We start from the raw sequence: 27,972 nt of genomic DNA on the forward strand, positions 1-27,972 counted from the left end.
AACAAAATCAACAGCCCAGATGTGCTGCAGCTGTGGCATTTTACACTCCTGAGACTGAGCAGGAAAGAAGTGAGATTTTAAAACCCCCAGTCAAACACAGTGCAGGGTCCTTCAGCAGCCGTGGGGAGGGCTTTAAAGCCAAGCCAAGGGAGCCACAGCAAAGATTGTTATTTTAAGAGTCTTGAATACTTCAGCAAGCTTTTGCAGGTAACTTGTAGCTGCTTCACTTAAATGTCTTCTTTCCTTTAAGCAACTGTAATATAAGGATAAGTGTGAAGGATCAGTGTGTTGTTAGCGGGGGCAATTACTTTTCGTGTATACAATTAAATGTACGCTTTCCAAGAGGAATAAGAAACAGTTGCACTGGGTAGGATTTTTTTGCCTAGTCACTGTAGCAGTTGAACACTGCTACATTCCGAGTGCGGGAATTTGATACAAATGTTCTCTAATTCGTTCGCTGGGTGGTTTTGTAGAGACGGTGATTTAACATATAAATGTAGTACTAGGTGTACAGCTAACTAATGTTTAGTTATGTCCTTTTTACCTAAACCTAATGTCTCCTTATATGCCAAATAAATTGTAAATGAACTGTCTACAATATATCTAAATATACATGTACAATTATAATAATATTTTAATAACTTTTTTAGCTGTATCTTATAAAAACTAGTGTGTTAATGCCCCTTTATCACAAGGAGATATTTACTGGGATTTAAGGGATTACTATGATGCTTGTAGCTTACAGAGAGTCTTTTGAAACAGCGAGTACGTGAAAAGCACTGGTCACATCTTTTTTCGGATCATTTATTTTGAGTCGACATCAGGTTAAGCTAATGTCAACATGATTTAAAATGCTATATTTATTTACCTTAATCACTGTCAGGTAATTAAACAGGTTTAATGAATTCTAGCAGAGCAATCAAGTCAAATGCTGTTATTTCTTCAAATCCTGAAACCCGTTTGCCCTGAGGTGGCATTGCAGGCGGTTGTGCGCGTTTAGTTCCCTCCGCAGGGGCAAGGGGGGGCTCACGGGGGTGTCACCCAGCAGAGACTCTCCGGGAAATGATTCTCCGTCTCGCTTCAAGGGCGCGAGCACCCGCAGTTCAAGCTAAAAGAGCCCTTTCAGTTGTCGCTGTGAGCGGGACTAGCGTGCGGCCCCGGCCGCTGGCCAGGAGCGGCGGCTCACACCGGGCTCTTCGCAGCGTCCCCTTCAGAGGGCGGCCGCGTTCCATCCGCGCGGCGCCACGCTCCCTCCGCCCGCCCGCGCTTCCCTCCCGGGCCGCTTTGCGACCGAGACAAAAGGGGCTGGTGATGGTTGGGTTTGGATGGTTTTGTGTGGTTTGTTTTTCCCCCCCCGCCGTGGTAAACACTCGGCATGTATTTTTTTAACGTAATTTTCACTCCAGTAGCATTCAATGTGCCTAATTTATAGGTTATCATGTTCAATAACAAAGCTCAGCTGCATGCAGCATTGCTCTTTAATTAGCAAATGAATGTCTGCATTTTCATGGCAATCCTTACACTGTACAAACTAATTTATTAAAAGCACTTTCTTTCTGTGAGGCTGTGCACTGCCAAAACAAAAAAAACTTCCTATTTTCGATCTGTGATACATTAGCAATGACCTTTTTCTATCATCATATATTTTCTTGCCATAGGAGTTCAAAGGGATAATCAATTACAACTCTTATGGCAGCCATGAGAACCGATCGCCCAATGCTATGGATTCCTTGAAGCGCTTCAAACTGGTATGTTTAATCCAGTAAATTAATTGCAGCATCTGGTGTAGCGGGCACTCAGATTAGGCTTTTAAAAACGGAGGAAATCTTTTACATCCCCCCTTGTAGGTTATGATTAGCAGAAAACCAGAGAGGAAAAGCAAAACTTCTTATGCATCTCTCTTAACATTAAGCCAGTATTTTATTAAAATTCTTCTACTAAGCTAATATTTAAAAAAATAAATCTGTCGTTAGAATCAGAGCACTTTAATATTGTGATATTTAGGCATTAATTTGTAAACTAACTTACCAAATTCTATTGATGCAAGTGCTCTTCTGCTCTAAGAAATTAGTATTTATTAAAGTATATATGAAAAACAGAAATAATTTTGCATCTAGATTTATTTAGTATATCTAGATTTATCCCAGATGTTCACGCGACCTTTTTTATTCATTCAACTTTCTTTGTTATTTTTCTCTTCTGCCTTTTCATTTGATGGAACACCTTTTCACATTTTTAAAGCTATAAACCCACAACTTATTTGTTTGTAAAGCTTTTGCTAAAGAGCTGTTTGTACTTGAAGTACGGGTAGCATAGGTTAGACATGGGAACTGTCTTTAAACTGGCAAAGTGTGTGATTTGATATAAAATAAGCCTACTTTTAGAAGTATTTTTAAGTCTAACCACGTGGAGAACGTGCTACAATGTCAATTATATTTACATGTCATTATTTTTAGCATTCCTGAGCAGCTGCTTGACAGCTCTATTCAATACATACCTAAAATCTAATTTTTTGCAAGCGTCCACAGCTCTTCAGCCTGAAGTAAAGATGCCTTGCTGTTTAGAGTTACTTTCAGATAAATGTTTTTGTCTTCTTTGAACTAGATTTGTTAAAAAAATCAAATATAAAAATCATGGAAGGTAAGTCAAACTTGCTGAACTTTGCATTTGCTGTCTCCATGGCATGTAAACCTATCATAAATGTGTCTCATTGTTAGAGCAGCTAAATGATGACTCCCCCCTCCCCAGATTGCTGTCTCTTTGAGAGCCCTTGTAGCTGTCTGCTCCACAAAAGCCTAGTCAAGTTCACTGGCAAGAGCCACCCTTGGCAAACCCAGTGATTTTCAGAAGACTTACAAAGAATGCTTCATGCAGTCCCACGAGAGATCACAAGTGTGCCATGTTGTGGCAGTAGTTAGTGCTACCTGTGCTAAACAGGCTGGATGTTTTCAGAGTTATTGAAGTGGCCAGGGTGCTTCCAAAGAGTGTGACTGTACAGAATATTAACTGCAAATGGCTTCCTTGGAAATGATTTTAGCTGAAGTTCTGAGTTTTATTTACAAAGAAATGAAAACTTTATATTTTTAAGCTGGGAAAATGGTTTTGTGAGGTGAATCATATGGGAAAAAAAGCAGGTTTAAATTATAGCTCTAAGTGACTTGTTCAGTCTTTCATTAAACATAAAATTAAGTGGCGAGTGGGAAGTAGAAAGCTGGGGTGTTACCTTTTAGGTAGGTCTAGGATTTCAGTATTCATTAGGATTTGTTTGTGGCTTTGATGGTTTAATATCTGTATTAGTTTTTCTGTTGAGGATCTTACAAATCAGTGAGGAAATAAAGTAGTTGGGTACTGGGTTTGATACCGTTCTCAGAAATCCCAGCTCCACCAGTGGGAGATCGTCGATCTTGCTGCACAACAGACAGGCCGTATCTTCCATCTGCTCCAGCGGCTCCCGCTTTCTGCTCGGGGCTGCTTCTTGAGGGGAGCTGAAATCTCACAATTTCTGACCTGCAAGAAAAGGGCAAAGTAAAGTGGACTTGTAGGAAAGCTGACAAACCAGGATGAATGCACACAGCATAGAACGCAAGTGACTTTGGTTGAATGAAATTGTTCAGACTTGCTGTAGAAGAACAGGGGTATCTATCTTCAGACCCTGTAAAACTCTGAACCCCTGAGGGTTGTGTTTGGTTGCTTCACTAAGAATCAAAGGAAGGTAGATTTCAGCTCTTCTTTAGGTAATAAGAACTAAACATCACTTATAGCTTTTAGTTCAGGTCAAAGACATCTAGAAACTATATATGGAAAAAGTCTACTCTGGCCATAAACTCTCCCTTCTCCACTGATGATGATGTGACAGTGCACAGCTCATTTTTACCATGGGCATCATAACCCCATAGCTTGGGTAGAAAGTCCTGCATCTGGTCATTTGGGCTGGTACTCAGAAATGTCAGGCAGTTCTGATCTAAGTCTTCCCAGTACTGGAGATGAAGCAGTGTCAGAGACTGAAAAGTCAAAAAGAACGATATGCAAGAGCGACACACCTGCAAAACAGTGCATTATAGGCAAGAAGCATCTCAACAATGGGCTTCTGAACTGCTCACAATCTCATTTGAAATTGTGTATTTTTATGAGTGGAATGTAGAGTATATTACATCTATGTGTTTTAATGCAAACGGCTTTCAAGTTGCTTCTTGGGTATGGAGCTAAATGAACTCTTAAGTCAGTCCATTGCAAACTTGTGTGTGTCGTGTAATATTATAAACTTCCTATATATTTCCTAGTGTAGGTAATATTATATGCTTCCTACTCACTTCCATGGCTTCCTCTTTTACTATTTTGAAAACAGTTTACTTTCAATGGTTACATCAAGATATTTTCCTATTTAGACCATATAATAATGTGGTTATATTTTTCCCAGTAGGAGTTGTCATGTAGTTCACAAAGAATCTCTATGCAGAAGAAAGCAAACCAAATTCAGGAGTTTTGTAGTAAATTAAGTTCCCTCCAAATTCTTCCTAAGATTAGTTTTGGTCTGGTGAATATTGGATATTCCTTGTACTTAACACATTAAATATTCATCAACAAAAGCGAGTTAAAACATTTAGCAAATTGGTTCTGCTGAAACAAGTTGTATAACATGATCTTTTTGTACAAATCTAAATATTTCCTGCCTGTAAACTCAACTACTGCTAGGAACAGGACTGGAGATGTAGTAATAGAAAAGCTGATGCCAAGGTAGAGAGAGGTAAGTGTTGCAGAGAGCTTTTGTTTGATCTAACACAGCTGCTGTCAATTCCTGAAGAACCACCCCAATATTGGTTCCCTTGTTGCTTGTGAAAGTATACTAAGTAAATAAGATTGTGACGTTAACAACAACAGTCAGTATTTTGGAATATCTGTAGGGACAGCAGCTGAGGTAAACCATGCTTAGGGACCAGCACTTCTTTTACCCCCTTCAGTAGATCCGACTGCAGGAGAACTAAGGACATACTTCGTTTACAATTTATGGTGGTGTTTAGCTTAGCAACAATTGGATTTACTGTACAGTCAAGGGAAACAGCAGTCTCCAGAATGGAGCCTGGCTCGTCATTTAGCTTCATTAGTTCTGGAAAAAATAATTATGAAGTAGTGCAGAAATAGCAAGCACTATTAAGCTTAGGCATTCAAAATGGGGGCTCCTGGGAGCATCACAGAGCTTCACTGTTCTGGACAATTGCTCTGGAATACAGTAGTGTTTCCTTTCACAAGAATGTTACGTTTTCTTTTTCTGAAATGTGCTCATTTGCTTCATTTTAAGACAAAAACATTTGGGGGTCTGGTACTTGATAAGAATCCTGTGCAATCTCTTGAGGACTGTAGCTGCTGTTGTGCAGATTGTTCTCTTAGTTTTGAGCTACAGTGTAATTAAGATCTGTTTGGATTTCAGAGATTTCTAGTGAGGTCACAGAATACAGAGAGGTTGACATTTCAGTGAACATTCTTTGTCGTCTCCAAGTTGGTTAAGATTTTTAACCCATAAAACATCGGGAATATTCAACTATTGTGAAAACCTTTTCTAGCAGAAGTGGGTCAATGCTGTGATGTTTAATGGGAGATCTGCTGGTGGTATGAACTTCTTACATCTGGCAGCCTGGTTTCAATTTAGCTTGCAGTCCAAGGAACATTATGAGGTTTGGTGGAAAAAAACTATCCTTGTAAGATTCAGGACTTAAAATAGTGAAGTCCCTCCACTTAGATGACACTCAAGACAGACCTAAATAATAGTTTTCACTTCTCTGTAGTTCTTGGGAGGGAACTTATAATCAGTTAATGAAATACAAAGTGCAAACTCTGATTATTCTATAGTAGTTTTTTTGAGAGGACTTCATCAGCTCTCTCTTGGTGTGGAGAAATTAAAGGAGCCATACAGATGACATGGTTTGTTAGGTCTTTCTGCCCAATATATTGCTTAAAGACAGCCCTGTTTGTTTTCTCTGGAGGTGTTCATCTGGGAAACTAGAAAGAAATGTAAGTTTTGAGCAAGGGTTTTGAGACCTGGGTGCTCCAGAATTTAAATCTTGCTTCTGGCACGGGCCCTATCATTTGCATCAAATCCCATTGTGCCTTAGTTTCTCCAACAGAAGAAATACAGCAAAGTTAGTGTACCTTACATCCTAAATAAAAAGGGAGTACAGCTTAAGATACAGCCTGTTTTCTAGAACTATGCAAGGAAATTACTTCAAGGTGTTTAGGAAAGGGGTAGATTTTAAATGTGCGTGAAGGAACGTGTGGCCAGACAGGCTGGAATTTCAGAGCTCATTCATGCCAGATAAAAATGAAGAAAAAAAGCAAGCAGCAGCATAAATATATAAACAAGTTTAAAAAAAAAAAAACCAAACAACCAACCAAGAGATTTTATAGTTGATCAGCTCATATATAATGTCAAGGTTCTGTTGGAAATAACAAAACGGAAATTAGTTGTTTTGGTATGTCCTGCCAAGACTCCAGTATAATGTGATGCTGGGCACTGGTTTATCCACAGTAGTGACCAGGGAAGGTGGCAGGAAAGGACAGGACCAACAGCACAGTGACAGAGGTGAAGGGAGGGGGAATGTCCTGCGCCATGGAGTTCCAAAGGAGGGATGTATAAACACGCTGGCTTTCATTCACGTCATCCAAAACCAGCTTAGGGTAATAATCTGCCAAGCTCGGTGCCAAAGATGAGGAGGCAGAGCTAGAGATCTCTCTGGTTTTATGGAAATGGTGAGGGGGCAAAAGAGGCTGCTGATACTTCTCGTGGAGCTGCAAGGGCACACTTTGCATTCCTTTAAACTATAACTAGAAACTAAACGTGAGATGGGCTGAAGAAGGTTCTCGTCAGAAATATTGCACAGAACTAGAAGAATAGCATTAAGGATACTAAGGAATCTTTGCAGCAGTCTAATGGAAGAGAGGGGCTGCTTTTAATTTTGCCATCACTACAAGATCTTACATTCACTTTGGAGAATATTTCAAATTTCTGACTGGATTTTCTCTGGTTTTTTGACTTTAAAGCAGATGTAACCAAATAGTACGGAAGGTTTAATTTCTTAGGGTTGCTTCATGTTTATTGTTGAAGTACACAGCGTTTCATCCTCCTTCTCAAGTGAGGTGATAAAGGCACAAATGGAGTCGTGGTGGTGCTCTTGTGTAGCAGAACAATGACACACCGTGATCTCCTGATTTCTCATGTGATTTAACCACTAGGTCACTTTTTCCTATCTGGGAGCTTCTTATTTTCTTTAATGCCAAATCTGCGCTCTTGATTTTCAAGTGGCAGAGGTTAGAATTTAGAGAGCAGCATAACTGGTATGCTTTTGCTGTCATGGTAAATGCTAAAAGGAGGAATCTTCACTTTTTCTTAAACATAGGTTTAATTCTTTTCTCGTTAGTATTCATGCAGCATCAAATGGGGCTTCATAAACGAGAAGAAGAGTGAATAAACAGCACATTTGTTTAGGGCAAAGATCAGAGGGGCAGCAACGCTGAAGATGCCTGGGAAGCATTTGTGGAGGGTGCAGTGTGGCCAGGCTTCCATGGAGACGGGCAAACAGTCCACAGGCATCTTCAAGCCTTTGTACTGGGGATAATGGGGAGCTCCAGAGAAGGAAAATTGAAGAGGGCAGAGTTTGCAAAGTACTGGACCTTAAAGTAATGTCCATGACTAATTGGCTTTTAATTGGCACTCCTGTTATTGTTATGGAAACTTCTAACTGCAGCAAAACCCACCTGCTTCTGGCACTAAACAAATCTTTAACTTAAATAATTCCTGACTAATCATAAAATAACTCTGAGGAATTGCTTAGCTTCATGTTCATAGGCCTTTAACTAGTCTCTTTTAGAGACGTGTGGAGCAGATCAAACAGCTGTGTGAATATGTACATTGCCCTAAGTATAGTTATATAAACTATGTTATACTTTAGTTTAAAAGTGTGTGACTTGTGTTTTTTAACCAAAATGAGGTGTGATTTTTATTTTTGTACTATTTTACCCAAACTGTCCGAGTTCAGGGAACTTGGAATACTTTCAGTTTTGGCTTACTCTCCCTACAGGGAATGAAAGAGTTTCGAAGGTGTGGATATTTTTGTTTTATTTATGACTTTTCATTTAATGTTCAGATCAAACATGTTTTCACTCTGGAGTTCGGTGTCAGTGTAGGTTTTCTGAATACATCTGTATTTAGTTGTTTGGTCTGTAAGCTGTGAACCCCTCTCCAACAGAAATTGTATGAATGAACTTTCTATGATCAGTTCAGATTTTAATTTGCTTAATCTCAGGTTTTCAATTGCTTGATCTGTAAAGCATTAAATATAAATTTTTAAAGTATGAATTTTTAATAGCTATAATAAAGATGACTAAATATCCTGGATTTATACTGAAATCAGTAGAAGTTTGTAGCTAAAGAGTCTCTATAATAGTGATTACAGTTCTGGGAAGTTTCCTGTTATTGGCTGATGACTTTTATTTTCTTGCCAAAATCACCATCATCTAGGAAAAAAAAAAATCCTTTTGCTGATGGCAATGTGTTTTCTTGTGGAATCTCTCCTCCTTTCTCCACATTGTATACAAAGAGGCAAATCTTGCAGTGGTACTGTTAGGCCTTGCTGCCATGCAGCGCTCTTCCTGTGATGATTTTTAGCATTTTAGAGACAACACAAATCTTTGTGCAGACATAGTGAAATTGCAGAATAGAAATGTGCCTTTTACTGTCCACATGGTCCCATTCCAACGAGGAACTTCTGGAAGCACAGACTGTTCAGGTGAAATTGTTTTTCAGAAATTAGCTGCTCTTAGTTCTTTATTGTCATTTGTCAATTGCTTGCTTGTTACTTAACTTCTTAAAAAAAAAAAATGAGATGAGATTAGAAAAATGTGTTTCCTGGGAGGTAACGCTGGTGTTCCTGGCTTTTTTGATTCTCAAAGATTTAGATGCAAAGATCTTCCATTGCATTTGGCTTTCCATGCCTTTTGGGTTGAATTTCTCTGATCTTTTAGGCTTCAGGTAAGCAAGAATAACAGAAGTAAATGCATTTCCAAAAGGACTTGTATCTCCTTTGTCTGGAGCACTGACTGTTTTTAAGTGCTTCGAAGTGGTGAACATGCTCCAGTCCATGGCCATGAAGAAATATCTAAAACTTTCCCAACAATTGTGAAGCTGTGTTTCTGCTGGGCAAGCTGGCACTACCGACCAAGAATGCGGTCGGGGAGATTTTCCCTTTTGCCCTCTCAGTGCTCTCCCTGGCAAGGACTCTAGCTCAGGCAGTGGTGGCTTTGACATATAGAAAAGACCAGAGGAGCTTTTTAGGCCTGAAGGAGTAGTTCCAAATAAATTTGGAAGAAAAACTCCCTCTTTCTTGCCACCTCTCTCCTTTAACACCTTTCTCCCATTCTGCTTCTTCTCATGCCTGATCCCGTATGCTCGGAGTTGTGCAAGCAATGTGCTGCTATGAACTGGATTTATGAAATGAGGTGTGTTTAAAATCTCATCCCTCTCACTTTTGAAGAGAAGCTAAAAATTTTGTATCTATGCATAGCCCTAAGAGTTACATCTTTCAGGAGATGGCAAAACACAGGCTGCGACAAGAGCAAGTGGGTGGAGAGATCTGGGTTTTACTGCTGATGGAAACACACGATTGAATTCCACCCTGCGTAGGGACCATGGTTAAAGTGAGAGGGAGAATTACAGCAGCAGCAGGCTTGAACATGGAGAAAGGAGACAGGATTGGGGTACAGATAAAGAGACAGAAGATGAAATATGCGGGGGGAAAAAAGTGCTTAAGGGCCAAACACACTCCCTGACAAAATTTGGGATGCTATCCAAGTTCTTGAAGACTTGCCATTACTGTCCTAGCAGTAAATGTTTGGGAAAACCATCCACAAATGAGTTTCTCCTCCCTCCCCCACTGCAAGTCCACATGGAGGATGATAATTTACTGTGCTGTCAGTTGCTCACTTGACTCAGAGCAGAAATCTATGCAGAGAATGTAGAGAATGTGACCCTCTTGGTAGAAAACATAAATGTCATGATGATGCTACCTGGTACAAATTCTTGTGTTTTGAGTGTATTTGGGTTTTTAAGGTTCTCAACTTAAAAGATGTCAGGAGGTTGCCTTAACCCCTGGAGTGCGTGTGTTACAATATAGTTGTTGTTTGTAAAATCGCAGTCTGTTTTTCCTGTGGGTTGTTTGCCTCATTCAAGGCCGGGGATGAACGATTTCTGTGGATGGACAACAACTTTAGAGAGAGGGAAACTTCTGCCAGGAAGTTCCTTTCTCATCTGCTGCAGAAGCTGTAAGGAGCAAGTCAGGTGAGACACAGGAACAGAATGGATAGTGTCCTTGTTAAAGCAACTAAATGCTCCTTTGAGGAAGTAGATTCTTGTCCTGTCTCTGCCAGAGCCCCTGCATAATGCTGGGCAAATTACTTTAGTTAGGCTTTCTACGCATAATTACTGTGTTATATGTGTATAGATAATATTGGGTCCTGATTATTTTTTTTGGCATGGAATTTGAGACTATGGGGCATGAGAACTGCAGCTTGAAGCATGGGATTGTGGAAGTTATGATTGGTGTGGTTTGCCCTGAAATACTAGGTACTGTGAACATTTAGATAATTCAGAGTGGGCACCTAAAATCAGCAGAAAAAATGTATGATAATCTTTCTAGTCTGGTATGGTACTGTGAAGAGTATTCTAAAAACCTAATCATTCATTTCCAATGAAACAGTTAAGGCCACATTTACATTTAAGGTAAGTATCAGTGCATTGAGCAATACCCACACGACTACAAAATAGAGCTCTTATGCATGGATACACGCATTCATACGTACATAAATTTCTTGCAAATAAATGACTAATTAAAACTGCATGGGCAGGTTTCATTCTGTGACTTACAGAATACTGTCCTTTCAGCTCTGAAGTGCAGCTCACGATCTCAGAGTCTCACTGTTTGGGTTTTTCCTTAACCTTTTTTGGCCTTGAAACTTTAGTTTACCGTTATTAATAAACTATTACTCATTTGGCTGCTCTGTGGAAGATAACATTTGATAATTAGGCTAAACAGATGAGGTAATTATAGTGTTTTTATAAATCTTGTGTCTAGCAAGGGATTATATTGCACAGCAGTAGTTCTTGAGTATATCCTTGATGAATAAGACTGCTTTTTGCTCTGTGTGGGGTATTTTATGGTTAATAGCCACCTCACTATCCAGGAGAAATATACATCACTTCGGAATTATGTCATTCAGATATTCCTGCCCCTTAATGAATTCTTTTGTGACAAAATAAAGGAAATGATTTCCAGATGTTGTTCCACTGGAATAAAGAACTCTATTGCCACACCCTGCTCACTAGAAATTCAGATACTTGCACTGAAAGTCTAGAGTTTTGCTGCACACAATGCAGATCTAAGTAAAGCTAGAAAAATATAAGTATCACAAAAGCTATTTGCTAAAGCTTGCACAAAATTTCTTGGAAGTCTAAGTTAAAAACCTGGATTCAACTTTCCTCCTAGTCATGGAAATGGAAGTCACAAACCCGTTACTCCCTCTTATCTGTTACACAGCTCGGCTCTTGAGTTTCCCTTCCTTCCATATTGGAGCAGTTATTTTGATTTGGTATAACTGAAGTTTGTGTTAAGCTGGCGATGTCAGAGTTATTCCAAAAGCCCATGAGCCTCAACAGAGTGTATGTGACTTGAGACTGGTGCTAGACCCCACAATAACGTGAAGCAGCACAGCAGTCTGTCTTAAGAGCTGATACGGAGGGATAGACCAGAAGGGCTTTATTCAGTATTGTACTGACCCACTGACCAACTGCTGGTTAAATAACAGCATTTCCCTGTTACACCAATGTGGCTAAACCTTTTCAGCCCAGAGAGCCAAATGGTGGACCTTCCTAACAGGCCACGTGGTACAGCAGTAATTCAGAGTAGCTGGCTATGTGCAGGTGAGTTAAGATGACTTCTGTTGGTCCTCACACCATGCCATAACAGCTGCTTGCCATAACAGCTCTTTCCGAGCTACACCAGAGGAGAGGGACAGATGGCATTGTCCAGTGGCCGGGATCCAGCCTGCTGGTTGCCACTGCAGCACTTGGATCTGAGCCAGCCTGCTTTCCACAAGGAACTCCATGACTTTGGGGTGCCCTTCCTCAGGTCAACATCCTCCAACCCTGCTCCAGGACAGGACCTTCTGGTCCTGGATTTTGCTGAAGACTCTGTATTGGCAATACGTTGCAAGTCCATTTCAGGCAAGCAGTGCCAACAATTTACTTCTCCACACTTCCTGAGAAGCTGGGGCTCAAATGAGGCTGCAGCTCGTGTCAGAACAAGTTCTCACTCAAGAATTCCAGCCCTCTTTGCTTCTAGTCAGGCAGTCTCATTGGCAAAAACCTCTCTCTAGGTATTTTTTGATCTCCTTTTAGCCTAGCCTGTAAGGAATAGCGACAGAGGTGTGTGAAAACAAACACGCAATGCCCCAGCTATGTATGCATGAGTCGTGTGTATGTGTTCTATTTGTCCTTCCTGATCTCCAAACTTTTATTTTTAGAATTCTCTCTCTTCTGGTATCCTGACTTGTGTTTTACAGAAAGATACTTGAAAGCCTACAACCGAACACCAATAACTAAAGCACCATGAAATTCTAAACCACTGATAGCTGTAGCCAAGACACTTGATATAAGGCACATGAGCCGGATAAAGAAGAGCAGCAGAGCTGTGCTCCTGTAGATAATTTCCTTCTGCCATTGCTCGTATAACGAACAAACCCCTTCATGTATTCCTTCACGTAGACCTGTGCTATTTAATCCCAAGGAATCCCTTTGTTATCTCCTGCGTGCTAGAGTGTATGTCAGTAAAGATCAAATAGCCAGTGATCCTTTTAATGTCTCCTAGATAAAGAAAAGTGTTCTTCCGAAACAGAGTCAGGGAGTACTTATCAGCGGGGTGGAGATCCTACTGAATTCAACTCTTAGAGCTTAAAATGTCTGACAAAACACTGTTTTTCAGTTCTCTGTTTGATGTATGCAAAACTTGAGATATTACTGAGTGTGGTATAAACTCTGAAAGTACTTATTTACTGGCATGTAAATTCCTTCAGGACTTATCTTGGAACCTCATAGCTGTAGAGCCTCATGGATTTGGAGTGACAGCAAAGGAAGATGGCTCACTTAACAGCAACGTCATGCCTTAGGCTGGCTGCAACTTATTTCTGACCAGCTCTTCCTAAGCCTTTGGGAAAATATGACATTAATGTATCTTAACGGGAGGGGCTGCAACCTTCAATTTTGCATCTAAGTGAGACTTTCTGAAGCTCTCACAGGACAGTTGCAAAAGGCCTGTCTAGTCATGTGGGCCCTGCAAGTTGCCAAGTGCTGCACACATGAGAGGTGTCCTGTGACTACTGCTGAGCCCAGGCCCCCAGAGTGCAAAGGGGACGCGCAGTTACTGCGAGACCTGAAGTGTCAGTGCTGGCAGCCATCTGCTGTGAACATGGGGAAGTCGCAGCTTCCATGTTCCTCAGATCCTGTATCAGGAAACAAGAATAACAATTACCTCATACTGTTGTGTTTTCTGTTTCACTGATGTTTGTAAAAACATCCTTGGATCTTTAGGAGAGCTATTTCTCTATTAGGCGCTGCATAATTCTGCAAGCTTCTTCATTTTGAAGCTCCATGCCTGCCATTCTGATGCTTTCTTTGAAACAGTTCAAAGTTTCCTGAAAGCAGCCTGTCCTTTGCTTTCTTGAAGCCTTTATTGTTCTGGTAGGCAACTTGCAAAAAATAATGGTGCCGTTACGGTAATCCCAAATTACTTACTTTCCTTCCAAAATGTTCATACATTATTTGCCAGTTCACAGAGATCAGAAAAGATTGCCTGGTATTCCTGCGTTTATTAGGGTCCTAGGTATATTTTGACAGCAAATACAGCAGCTCTTCTTGAATCTTTTATTGGTAATATAGTTGAATAAGGAATGTTGTTTAGAGGTAGAAAAGCCAATGGCAGAAGTGTAACATCACTATAAGTAGCTGCTCCCTGCATGTGAGAACTGCTTCCTGGCACTGTATTTTTAGCCCTCTGCCTCATATGCTTTCTCCTGGGTGGATCTCTGCTTCGCTCACCAGTAACTCGTTTCTTTCTCTGATGAACCTCAGTCCAAGCAGGTTTGCATTGGATTTATCACCAACTTTACTTAAGCTTCATTTAAGTTTAAACTTTACAGAATCTCTTTTCTTCTACAGCAGGGTACCTAAGCAGGTGCATAATTTAAGCAAATTTGCACTCATTGACAGAAAATCAGTTTAACTACATCTTAGTTTCACTGTATGAGTTGCAATCCTTACATAAAGTTACACACTTCCCTAAACTTTTTACTAAGTAAAGATTTTGTCTTACCACTTTGAAATAATTGACTTGATCCAAGTTCAGGTCATGTTTTATGCAAGTTCATTTAACAGCTTTCCTCAAGCTTTTGCTTTATAAGCCATTTTTCAGCTTCTGTAATAGGATTATATTGCATTCATTTCCATGATATTCAATAACATAAAGTCGAGATTCATGTGGGGCTCAGGCAATCTTTAATATTGCCCTGGGAAAAGCACCCTCTTCTAGCAGTCAGAATTGCCTGGGATTTGCGGTGTGGCCATACTAGTCATTGAAAGTTTTTTAGGAAGTCAACAGAAATTAATACAAGGAAAAGGAGGAAAAAAAGTATGACTAACTTGTTTCTCTCTCTCTGAAAAACTAGATGCCATAAATGTAGGACACGGGTAAATGGGCACACATAGGCCAGCAAAGACAGAGACTGAAAATGTAATCGCGGTCATATTAACATTAGCTGCGTCCCTGGCAGCGGACTGTGCTGCTTGGTACTCATGGATTATTATAGGCCAAATCTTGATGGTTTCTATTAAGGCCAGTTTCTGACACCTTCTTCACATGCATGTATTTTTATAAAATATGGTTGTGTTTTTTAGACTGTAGGACTGTTGGCGTAGGATGTAAATGCTGTACCTCACTGTCAGTGTATATTGTGGCAGTGTAAGGGAACTGTGACCTAACCTGTTTGAAATGACTACATATTACTGGGATAAAACCAAGATCAATAATGGTCTCTATTAGGAAGAGTAAAACCTAGTGGTGTTGTCGTTTGTCCAGCACAGATACTGTACAGCTGGGATAATGTTCTGAAATTGTGTGTGCGTAGACCCTTCAGAGCTGCCCAGGCTGAGGTGTGTTCCCTATTAATTAGGACAAAGGTACAATGAAATCCTGACAGGAGCCCTTGAAAGATAATAGGACTTCTTTTTGCAGGACAAAGGAGCAGGTAGATTTTATTAGTAACTTAAAATAACTCTCATGCCATCCCTGTCCCTGCCATGCCCGCCCCCCCCCCCCCCGCCCCTATTTTTTCAACTACATTTTAACTGAACAAGCAGAAAACTTGATTAAGCAAGTAGTTACTGCCCTGGAAATTGCATATCGATTATTTAACAAGGGTATGAAAAATTGAAACAAAAGCACCTTCCATCCTTTAAGAATGCCTGCAGCTCAATTTCTCTTTGAAACGCTCAGCCATCCAGCAGAACTGCCGTACTTAGGAAGTAAATTTCATCCAGATTCTGTGGAGCCTAGCAGGCTCTCAGAAACCAGAGTCAGACACTAGATTATGTTCAAATACATGAAGTACACTTTCTGCTTTTGTTTTGGATTTTCTAGCTCCTCAGTCTAGAAATTTAGATGTCTAAAGCAAATCAGAGCTACCTTAAAGGTAATTGAAGTGATGCAAAAAACATTTCTCGGAGCGATTCTGTTTCTGCAGCTGTATACTTAAGGTATTGCAGAACTTACTAACATTAGCTTATTAAAAAAGGTACATTATGTAGGTAAGATCTTTAATCCCACATGGCTCAGTGCTGCTGTGTCTTCCTCCCTGAACAACAGCTGCTGATACGTGGACATCACAGACGGTAGTGCAGCCCTACGGTTCCTCTCAAGTAGCAGAGCTAATAAATGAGGTGAAGGAGAGGGGGCACATGGAAGCTGTTACTGGGAAAATTCTGCATAGGAAGGTTGGGCAACCAGGATCCATGTTTTCCCAATCAAGATTACCCTAAATTATTCTAAGAAAGGACTCCCCTCCATGCAGCGGGGCTGCTGCCTCTGAGCTGGGTGCAGCCTGTGTGAGGGCTCACAGTTACCCCCGCAGGACACGGTGCTGCTCACATCACCTGCAGCCCCTGCCCTCAGCAGGAGCCCCGCGGTGGGCAAAGACGATGCTTTTGGACAGCCTTACAGGTATTTAGAAACAGATACTTCCTTTTGTTTTCATAGAGCTAGCTTCCTCAATAGATTTCCACAGGAAAAGAAGGAAATCTGTATGAAAAACAGGAAGCAGTTCTCAGAAGCTCTCTGTAACATAGCACCAGGAGGAAGACTTAAAATAAATGCAGTTGTTTGAAGCAGTAGGTGATACCAGTTGTATTATCTTACGGTAAAAACAATGATTAAATTTAACATCATAGGGCTATAATAGAAATATAAACCTCCGGTATTTATAAGAATGTATTTAGCCTTTCATTTCAATTAACAGTAGGGGACTAATATTTCAACTTCTGCAACCAGGTTTTTACACCATATTTTCTATTTCCACTTTGTTGCCCTGGGCAGCTATTTTGGAAAACTTCTCATCTACCTCAGCGTTGGGTAAGATCCCAAACTTGAAATGCTGAGCCATTCCTCTTGCATCCAATATGAGACTTCATCTTTTCTCTTGGCTTTTTGACATTCTACAATACAGTTTCAAATCCTGAGATTTATGTATTAGAAGAAGGAAGACAGCTTAGGATAACATTTGACACTTCTTAATGAAAACATTCTAGAAACTTCACACTGAAGTTCCTTTCTGATCCATCTTCAAACTCCCGTGAAGTTCCAGGTGTCATGGAGAAATTGTTCTAACTTTTACTGTGAGTGCTGAAAAGGAATGGGGAAGTTTGTAGCTCTCCACCTTAAAAGCAGGTATAGTCACATGAGGAAGACGTTCCATTTGACTGCTGGCTCCGTTAGGAAGCTTAGTAGCCTCTGGAAGCAGTCCATTAGAAAATGGGGATATGGTATGTGGGATGACAATTTTTGAGGAAGAAGCCCTTAAATTTGTTAATCTTCCAGATGAAATTTGAGACGAATTCTACTGTCACTTTCTATATGTAATAAAGCTGAATTTCATGAAGAAGATGGATTTGGCCTTCACAGTATGCTGTTTATATTTGAGAATGTCAGTGTTCATTTCTAATACAGAAATAGGTAAAAAATGAAAGCACAATGTGTTCCTGAGTTTTACTGCCAGGTTCTTAGTAATTAGCAACATCGTGTTACAAGAGATGTATGAAATAAATTCAAAATGCTCATAACCCAAAAGCATCTAAAACAAAACCCCTTTTACCCATACTACTTGGCTGTCAATGCTGCTGTTATAATTTTTAAAGCTATACTAGCTACATAGAAGAATTTAATGGAAACATTTCAGGCACGGCATATTATACTTTTAAAAGTCTCCACTAGAGCGAGTGAGAAAGGCTTTGTAGATCTGAAGTAGTCCCATGGAAATGAGAGCAGAGACGGGACTGATATGCCGCAGTGTTGCTGGCTTGCTTTCAGCTTAGTCCCACAATAAAACCTGATGGCTTTTGTTCTGCTGGAGTCACAGCTATTGAACAGACTGGAGTTTGTCAATATACCTCACAGAATCTACAGATGCTGTTTAAGTCTATAATCTCAGATGAAACAAAAAAAACCAACCAAACAAGAAAAACCCCAACACACCAACCCCGAACACTAGCAGGTCTTTGTAGTGAATGTGGATTTTTTTTCTTGGTCTTGTTTTTTGTAGATACTTTGAACAGCGAAACGGGGGTGAATCAATATAGTTTTTGCAAAGTACAGCGCTGTTGCATCATTAAGCCTGAAATCTATCAGTAGAGCCCCCTTCCCCTCCAAACCATCAGTTATGGGTCTTAAAATGATCCTGATTGTTCTTATTACCTGAAGGGACTCGCCACAATCTTTCATTACAGGGCTGTTTGCCGCTCTGTAGCGTCCCATGTTGTTTACTAACTGAGAGAGACTAATAATCCTCTTGGAGTGAATTTCTATGTACCACAGCAATTAGGCTGGCAACAACAGCTAAAGGTAGGACTTAACGTGCTGTGCCTGCATTTTTGATTGTAAATTCCTTGAAATAGGGCATGAGTACGTTAAACATCATATATCTGGAGGGTCATTAAAAAAAGATGCTGGCAGTAAACTAAGCCAGATGTACGTTCATGTCCTCGAAGGATTAATGACAGCATCCCCTGAGCATGCAGAAGTCTGGTTTGCATTAGCAAAGGCTCATTGAATTGCATTCATCCTGGCCAGAAAACTGGGATATTTAGGGTAAATACTGTTTATTTTCGGGTCCCCATCTGATTAGGAATAGAAATGACCTTAGTTTCAGATGTAAGGGCCACTATTAATGCTTGTTTGAGAAGTGACAGGTTCCAGATTTGATGAAGGGTCCAAGCTGGTAAAAAAGCCAACATAAAAACCATGGTGCATAAATTTCATTTTCTAGCACAAGCATTTGTTTAAAATGCCAGATCATTCCCAGATCTCTAGTTAAAACCCAAACACATCATTAGTAACAGAAAGAGAGGATATATCACGTGCAGATCTGTTTTAGATGACTTTAAAACCACGTCATTCGCAACTGCCTCAAGCAGCCTTCAGGTGTCTATACTGGTGATGACAGAGCATATCTTGTGGTGAGATTTCTGGCAGCAGCTTTAAAAATTGTTATTTATATACACTTGTCAGAATAATGGGAATTTAGGCCCTTGGGTCCATAGCAGTGTAGGAGAGGCATGATGGTCTGCATACAAGTTCCCAGTATCCCTTAAGACCGCTGTTTACTTCAGTTGTTGGAAAGGCCTTGCAGGATCAAAGGTTGCTTCGGAGTGTATCATTACTGTTTAGTAACGGGCTTAGCAAAATCTTGACCTACGGCGGAACTTCAATGCCTTCCCTTATTTCAGAAGAGTTTCTTGCATGCAGCCTTTTAATCAGGTCCAGGCAATTTGATTCTGTGGAAATGTTTCAATTGCTGAATTTTCCAGCCTAGACTGTGCAAGATTCTAGGAAATAGTTTTTTTTCCTGGCTGTCTTGGTTTGAGGATATTGACAGTCTTATTTTATATGTTCAACTGAATAAAAGTACTTTCCTGTTGCAAGTGGTAGCTAGATGTAGGACTCTGATAGCTGGGCTGTTAAAACAAGAGCTGCTTGTTCGGTGTGTCTGCTCTGTGCACGTCGCACTGTTGATTGTGACTAACCCATGTTTATAGATGGAGACAACTGGAATATTGTTCACTGTATCTTACCTCCCCAGTACGTATCTGGTTGCTCTGCAGAGCCATACCTGTCACACTGGAAGTTTGGGGGTTTGTTACCACTGCAACCAACTGTATTTGTTTTCAATACCAGGGAAGAGGGTCCATGGTGACACTGTTGCTCAGGAAATGAGGTTGTGCCAGCACATCCCAGTCTGAGGGATCTGTGCTACTGGTGTGGACAGGATTTATGTGACTTACTCATGCTAACATCAGCGTGACTCCCTTGGTAAATCAAAGGGGGAACTGATACCTCTGTGCTTAAGAAATTGTAATTGAATTCTGCTGCTGTCATACTCTTTTGGCTCAAAACCTGGGAGATCAAATAGGGTTTTATCTCCATTCTGCTAGTGCTACCACTTCAAAGAAATGTATTATTTTCCTGTATTTCACATCGCCTATGTACAAAAAGATCAAAAATAGTTAGCTTAAGTTGCAGAAGTACTGAGGATTTCCCTTTACAATTCTAAACCCAGAGACATGACTGTAATGTCATGTAACCACTCCCTAAACTTGTGTGTTTAGAGGATTTGTGAGCACATTCATAGCAAATGTGCCCTAGTTTGTTTGCCCACTCTCCTGCCCGTTAAGCAGATGCAAGCTGTGTGAAAGTTAAATTGTGTGATCAAATGGTTACAAAGAACCCCAGGATGATGTGACATTCACCTTGGTCCGGGTTTTATTGCATTCTAAAACAGCAAAGAGAGTTTTTGGAAGGATTGATTTGAATTTTAGAAGTGACTTGAAGCTGAGGTTGTTTATAAAGTTGAATGAGGCCCCAATTATTATTGGGACTTTTAGTTGCTCCTGTAATAAAAATGGTAATCAACTTTACATACCTTCTTACACAGAGGTAAGCCCATGAGTTGGAGCTTCATCATGTAGAACCCAAATTTGAGCTCATGAAAATGATATCAGTGGCTTGATTTAAGCCACGCAGAGCCTGATTTGAGTATGAGTCATGTTGTTACATCACCATTTGTATAATAACAAGTTGCAGAAATCCAAACAAAGCGTAAGGCTTACAAGAATGTATTGAAATGGATGTAAGAAGATAAGAACTTAAGAACAATCACGCTATGCTTCCAGTTTCATTTTGTGCGCCGACCTGTCTGTAACAGGGAGCTACCATGGATGCTTCAAAAAAAGAAATACAGGCACAGAGCAAGTCTCGAGCAATGTTTTTACAGGTTCCAATAATCAGCATTTGGAAATTTCTACGCACAATGTATGCACATGGGCTTCTGTGGTGTTTTAATGGACATATAAAAGCTTATCCTTATAGATGTGTAAAAGCTTATCTGAGTATTTAAACAGTTTCCCAATTTCACAGAACCGTATCATTAATTTTGGTGGCGTTATCCCTCCCCATTGAGAATGATTAGCACCTCTCCAAACTATACGTGATGTTCTCCAAGACATTCTCTAACCCTAAATAAGAAATGCTGAAATCAAAGTATTGTCATTTTGAGGCAACGTATTTGCCTTTTCTACAAGAGGTATAAAAATAAAATAAAAACTTAAGTGTAATGCCAGTACAGATCTCAAAGTGCCATCAAACCAGTCTCATCTAGTGCATGGGATCACATCCTGAGCAACAACTCTGGAATCCAAATTTAGATTATTTTAATTAAATGCTTTTCTGTTCCCTGTGGCCAATTGGAAAAGTGCTCTAGAGATCGATTTTTAGCATCATATATAAAATGTAGCGACAAACATATATAAGTTTTAGTAGAGCAGCACATGCTGTTATGTATTTATACTTATTTGCCAGCATATCACCTATAACAATGGAAGAAAGTTCCCTAAGTTAAAAGCACAAAACAATCCATAAAGGAAAATTTTGTGTGGATTAGACGTGCAAGTTTGTAATCTGATAAAACATGGTTTATTTTTAAAAATTAAATTTCCTGAAGCAGAAAACTACAATGTGGTGTTTACAAAACTGGTGAATTCTCCTTGTAGGACAGAATGGTTCCGTTGGAGGGGACCTACAGCAATTATCTAGTCCGAGTGTAACTCTGCTAAATTGTTGTTTGCTTTTTAAATTGTCTGTATTTGATATTCATGATGGAGTTCTCTAGAATTCCTAGCATGCGGTCTTCTCCAGGACATACGTTTATGTGAATAGATTTTAAATTAGATTTTTCTTAATAATCTAAAAAGGTAATTTCATCATGCTCCTTTATCACATATACATTTATCTAGGACTAAAATATTCAGGATACAGCCTGCATTTTATATTTTTGGTTCTGGCAATATACAGTAACCTCTGTAGTAATAGACTTCTGAAATAACTTCACTGTCAGAGTTCAAAATATACCCTTGGCCATATTTGCACAGAACAAAGTAATAACATCTATTAGACAAAGTTACTTTCTCATCTTATTATTTAAAACAGAATAGTTATTATTCTGGTAACATGAATTATTACAATGGTCGAAATGTGTCTAACAGTACAGTTTGAGTGGTCGTAGTATATTTATCAATGAAAGCCTACTGCTGTGGGGGCAGCAGTACTGTTTACAGTGAAATCCATTGTACTTCAAAGCAATGCTGTTGGTCTTAGTTGGGAATGACTGCTTCGCGCATGGGTACTGACTAATGCAAGTAGTCCGAATGTGTGCCATATATTTAATAATTTGTATCGTGTAATCTACTTAAGCTTTCTGTTTTACAGCCAGCCATCTCAGTCTGATTCTCTTCCATTGTATAATCAGGCTGTACCTTGTAGGGGTTTTAAGGGAAAAGAGGATTCCCCATTAATATGTTTTTAGAACATCTTCATTCCTCTTTTTAATGAGATACAATGTTGTATTTCTACCTGGACTAGAAATGAGAGAATCCCTCTTTCTAGGGTTATAGAACACTATTTTCTCTCTCTGGCAGCCCCAACAGAGTGTGAGAAACCATGCTGGACGTGCATTTGTGGGCGGATAGGGGTGAGGCTGTTGCACATGCGTGGTGACTGTAAGGTATCGCACAGCCCCCTAAATGATCAAACAGAATCTTTAATATTGCATATGTCTGCACATACCAAGCAACTTGGAGTGAGGTGAGAAAATGTAAACAGAGGAGTACCAGCGTATGTCCATGACAGCTGCAAACAGCACAAAGGCCAAATAAAGGTAAATGTTAAAGTACATACTCTATTTCTGATAAACACACAGTATTTTGAAACTGCTCTGCTTGTCCCCGGATCTCAGCCTGTGCTGGTAACCACTGGGCCAACACTCCTACAAATGATCTTTTTCAGTTATGTAGGAAAATATTTGCTGTGCCAGCATGTCAGAAACTCTAAGCCTAGCTTTGCAGATTAAATTTTGCTGTAGGCATGAAGGGATAAAAAGGATCTTTGCAATATTGGTACGGCTGTCTCTTACACAAAACCTGACATCTCCATGGAATGGTGTGTGCTGGTTTCCAGCTCAGCGGGGAACTTCTGCGGTTTGAATGGAAATGAATTAAGTGATTTGAGATGGGACAATAGGCATCCGTTAAGTGGTCTCTCCAATGTGAAATCATGACCTAAAGGCAGGGACTTGTGCAGGGTTTTGTCATACTAGATTTTAGTTGGACTCTTCATCTATCTAATTCTGTATCCTACTCATCGTGACCTGCAAGCAAATGCTTATGAGGAGTGTGCAAGAAATCCTGTGGTAGGTTGTTAACAAGGGAAAGTTGCATCTAAAGCTGAGAGTCAGTTTGGTGCCCACACTGAAATAGGGGGTTCAGAGATTTTCCAAAATTTATCACTGTAACTCAGAAATTCTTGACGAGTAAGAGTTCGTCCATTTTAAATCCTGGTAATATCCAGGTATCAGGGATATTCCGCAGCAACAGGACTTTGCCACCTCTCCTTTAGATGCAGAAAGAATTAAACAGCATCTGTAAGCTTGTAGTCCATCTTTTCCTATCTTAAAGGTAATTGTAGAACCATTAACTAAGGTGGGTAATAGCCACCTGCTTCTGTGGTCATTATAATCTTAACTTTTTAAATAGGAAACTGGTGTGAAGGGAAAATGTCAATGATTCTTCCAAAGCCACGGTCTTAAGTCCAAGTCAGGGCTAAGCTTAGAGCATGGATCCTCTTCAACTGTAGGTGTGTGAGGGAAGCTTCGTTCTTGGAGCAATAACCTAGGATTCTTGCAGATGAAGACAAGGTGATGTCACAGACAGTCCTAATATCAAACTATATTTTGTCATTTTATGTGTATTAAAAGTTCAAAGAGAATACTTATACATCCATTTCCCCTGATACTCATGTATCCTATTGCACCCTTAGTCCTTCCTTGGCCTTTCACTGCCATACGTGTGTAGATTTGCTTGGTGACTCAAGTAGAGATGTCACCTTTCTATTTAATACCTGCTATGGTTTGGTTGGTTATTTTTAAATCGGAATTTTAGTTGCTTTCTTAATTCAGGTAACTTTTCATCAAGCTAAGCCCCTTGCAGGAAGGTACTCCACAGCTTGCTTTACCTGCTGTGTAAGAACCACTTTTTTTTTTGTCTGCTTTGAACCTGCCTGCTGCTTTCATGTGATGACCCATGGTTCTTGCATTGGAAGAGACTGAACAATTCTTCCCTACTCATCTTCTTGATCTTGATGAAAACTTTATAGAGCTTTTTTGTATCTTTCCTCAGCTATCTCTTTTCCACTTCTGCAAGTGGCTAAAGTAGTTTCCATGCCTTTTTTTCTATGCTTGTTGCCTTTTTTTATGCCTCTTCCAGTTTTATTCTGGTTTAGGTGGAAGGATCACAATTTCCTTTCTCTAATACAGGTGTTTTGTGAACGTGCCTCATTATTTTCTTTGTCTTGTTCTCTATTCCTTTCCTCATACACTTGGATATTATGTTTGCTTTCCTCACTGCAACTCAGCATCTGAACAAATACGTTCCTAGAGTTATAAAGCTCAAAGATATAATTCCTGAGCAGTTGTAGTAAACTCGGAATCCACTGAAGCTGGAACTGGTTTTTGGGTTGGTTTTTCTCCCCCTACCCTGCAAAGTGCATCAGTTTTCATTAACACAGTAAGTACCAACTGCCATCATTCAGTCTCTCGGTATCATAAGATCATGCCGCAAGTCTTCACAGCTGATCCTTGTTTTTAACATCTTGGATAATTAAATAATTGTTTAGTTTTTATTTTCATTATTATTTTCTCTAGAAATCAAATGACAACCACAGTATTGTAGCTTTCATTACCATGTGATATAAAACATATTTCTCCAAATAAAACATGTTTTCAAGTACTAGCCAAGGCAGACAAGCAGTCATGGTTAGAATTAGAATAAAACTGAAGTCACATACCCAGCTCCCCCTCAGACAGTGAGTATTCTGATCTGAATCCAAGCTTTGTCATTCAAATGGACTTTTAGTTGAGACATGAATCAAATCACTGAGGTGGAACTTTACTGCTTTTAATTCCAGAGATTAATTCAGACTCTCCTCTGAACTATAGTGTCTTCTGCAGTGTTTTTAATGGGATAGAAACATTTTGTGAGATCATGATTTTTAATGTATTAAACCATTCTCCTTCCAACACAGAACTTAATTAAAATTAGCCATTCTTGTTGCCATTATTAAAACTTTATTTTGAACCAGTGCTCTGACCCTTTCTGAAGCCCGAGTGATGATAGTTGAGCTCTTCATTACACTGCTCATCCTACTAATCCTCTTCTCTTTGAACAAAGATCAATATCCACACATTCCAGTTCATGTTACACATGCAGGATCCTTCCAGGTGGTGTTTATGGATGTAAAAGGAAGGGAGTCTGGCTTCCCACCATGTCTGTTCAAGCACCAGCCTCTCTCATAATGAAATCAAGGAAACCAACAGCTGGGTGTTGTCTGCTGCCTTTGGCTGGGCCCCATTTTTACCGCTCTCAACAGCCTCTTGTTTTGTTTTGTACAAACTATGCGGTTTCATCATTCATTCTGACTGTTTGATTTAAGCTTCCATTCCCTGGGTCAAAAAAAGGCTGGCGAGGGAGGAAGGATGAAAGAAGGTGACACTTTGACAGCTCCTTTTTCACGGTAATGAGCAGAACTGCTCTTTCTTTCCCCGCTCCTGTTCACCATGGCCTTTTCTTTCTTTATAGAGCCCCGGGAAGGGAAGGAATTGCTGGTCCAGCTCTGCCTTCCAGGCACTGACTAGATAAACTGGAGGGCTCAGAGTGTCTTTTGTGGGCTCTGCCTATAGAATCAGTGCTTTGTTTAGGGGTTGTTTTCTGTTTGTTTCCTGTATACAAAGACAGGTAAATGCAGATTAATAGAATTAAAGTTTTGACTTGAATACATGAGGCAGCAAAGCATGATCTACTTCCTGCTGACTTCTGTACTGTGCGTCGCGCTCCTTCGCGAAACAGAACCCCATTAGTTTAGCTGGTCCATGGGAGTCTGCCACAGGAAAGTGCGCTTTGCTTGGAAGAGGAAGAAATATTTGCTGCCTCTCCGGCATTAATAATCCTCTGTTCCAAGAACAGCATCATTTAATAAAGAGGCAGTTTAGATTACAAGTAATCTGTCTCCTAACTAGAAGAAAAGACTTCTCAGTGCTGTTGCAGAAGCAGAGCCTGAACTGATCAGGTTGGAGAGCTGCGATTTCAGTATAAATGATTTCTAGCACTTCACAAGTGCCACACCTTAGGGATTGACAGTTTCTCTGGTTTACATAAAGTACAGATCTAAACACCTCAAAACTCTCAGGATTTTAGATTTTTAATCATGATTATTTGATGTGAATTCAGAGCTTAGTTCATATATACTTCATATTTACCAAAAAAGCTTTAAATTTATTTACTTTTTAAAGTTTCCTGTTTTTTAAATGCATTTGAAGCATCATTTGGAAACTGTAAATCACAATGAACAAAAAAACCCAAACTGAAGAAAGCAAAGCAGGTTGGTAACAACAGAAGAGAGCGAATAGAAGAAAACACCACACAAACAGCAGGAAGGACATCACACTACAAAGAACTCTTGTTTTAACAAGGGACAAAAAGTAGCAAGTGTTAGACTGACAGCACAAGAATAGACCCAGTATATAACTCTTCTGCAGAGAGATTAATCATAACTTTTCTGAAAGATATCAACCCCCTGACTGCACTGAAAGGTCTTTTATTCAAAGTCGGTGCATTCACCTGGGGATGTTCTGCCGGTGCTGGTCATATTTCCTAGCCAGAAGACGTCTCCTTCTGCAAACCATCACCTCCCAGCCGGGGCTCCGGCAGTACAGAGATACCAAATTCAATTCAATGACAATTTCAGCTAAGAGCTGCCTTATTTTTGGTTTCCTTGTTCTTTTTCTCTCTGCTAAAGGTATTGTCCCTGGGGACTGTGGATAGCATTGGAAATTAAGCAGAGCTATATACGTTCCTTAATGGAAACACAGATCTCTCAGACTAAAGACCAGCTTCTCTTGTCACTTTTACTTAAACTGTTCACATGTTTTCTGGTGTTTTTTTTTGATTGGTTGAATTAGGAATCTTGAGTAAAAAATGTTTTGCATCTAAAGAAACTGCCTCTTCAACGTGAAATGAAATATTTAATTTTGGTTTAATTTATTTTTTTATGTCTTAAAATGGTACATTGACATTTGATTTAGCTACACTGATTTAATGTTATTCAGATAGGAAAAATCAAAATACTCCAACAAGAAAATGTCCAAATAAAAGATCACCATTTTTCTGCTTTTCCTTTTATTTTCGTCTGTGTGAAATCTTGCCTAATGTAAACTAAATATGCAACCAAACTGTTTCAAACCATGTTTTTGGAGGATGAACTATTCATCCTGGGTATTTTGTCGGGGTCTAAATTAAATCAGAACAGTCGCTGTACGTGAAAGTGGTCCATCTGGTTACCTCATTCATGCCAGTTCTGTCAGGCCACCAAATTAAATCACTCTAAGCAGCCCCCTTGATGTCCCTTTGTTCTGCACTAGAGAATATATCTGAGACCTGTGCTTTTAAGGGTGTGCCTGTGTTGCGCAGTGTAAAAGCTGTTGAACTAATTCCAATTGTGCAGCTCCATAGAATTCAGATGTGGGATGCTTGGATGCCCTCAGCTGCAGAGCAGGCTCCCTGGGAGTCAGCACCTTGACAGCAAAATACAGCTGTACCCCAAGCTGCGTATGTGCTGTTGGGAATCCCACCTCTGGATGTCTGCTGAGGCAGAAATGGGCAGCAGAACCTGATTTTCTACAATTTTCATAAGCATTGGCTTTGCTTTGATTGTTTGTTTTTCTGTTATGTGTCATTTTTTGCTAAGCAGAGTGCTACTGAAATCTACCGGCTCCAGGAGTGTGAAAATACTATAGTCAGAGCTCAGCTTAAACCTGACAATGTTCTACTTCAGACTTGGCCAACTTCACCACGTGCAGTTCCAGATACTTTTATGTTAGGTGAACTAATGCCAAGGACACGTTGATGGGGTCAAGTACAGCGAATAAAAGCAGAGCAGATGTGCTGTGAATACCGGATTTTTCAGTGTTATGATTAATGTGACATCGCGAACACTCCCTGAAACATTCTGC

General features: G+C 39.9%; 1 protein-coding gene and 1 long non-coding RNA gene across 3 annotated transcripts in view; one reads left to right on the forward strand and one right to left on the reverse strand.

The window, feature by feature from the left end:
- The window catches only part of EFCC1 (EF-hand and coiled-coil domain containing 1), a 52,891-nt gene that overhangs the window by 13,340 nt on the left and 11,579 nt on the right, over window positions 1-27,972 (reverse strand). Inside the window, exon 3 of the mRNA XM_074603186.1 lies at window positions 3,362-3,507. Within this exon, the coding sequence (XP_074459287.1) occupies window positions 3,362-3,507 (146 nt within the window). The remainder of the gene's footprint in view (window positions 1-3,361; window positions 3,508-27,972) is intronic.
- On the forward strand, window positions 116-27,951 carry LOC141749533 (uncharacterized). 2 transcript variants are annotated; one of them, XR_012589394.1, is made up of 3 exons: window positions 116-207; window positions 1,659-1,748; window positions 27,711-27,951. It is a non-coding gene; the product is annotated as an uncharacterized LOC141749533 (long non-coding RNA). The 2 variants fall into 2 exon arrangements; XR_012589395.1 differs by lacking the exon at window positions 27,711-27,951 and adding an exon at window positions 22,331-22,558.

This window comes from Larus michahellis, chromosome 10, assembly GCF_964199755.1.
Source record: "Larus michahellis chromosome 10, bLarMic1.1, whole genome shotgun sequence".
NCBI lineage: Eukaryota > Metazoa > Chordata > Aves > Charadriiformes > Laridae > Larus > Larus michahellis.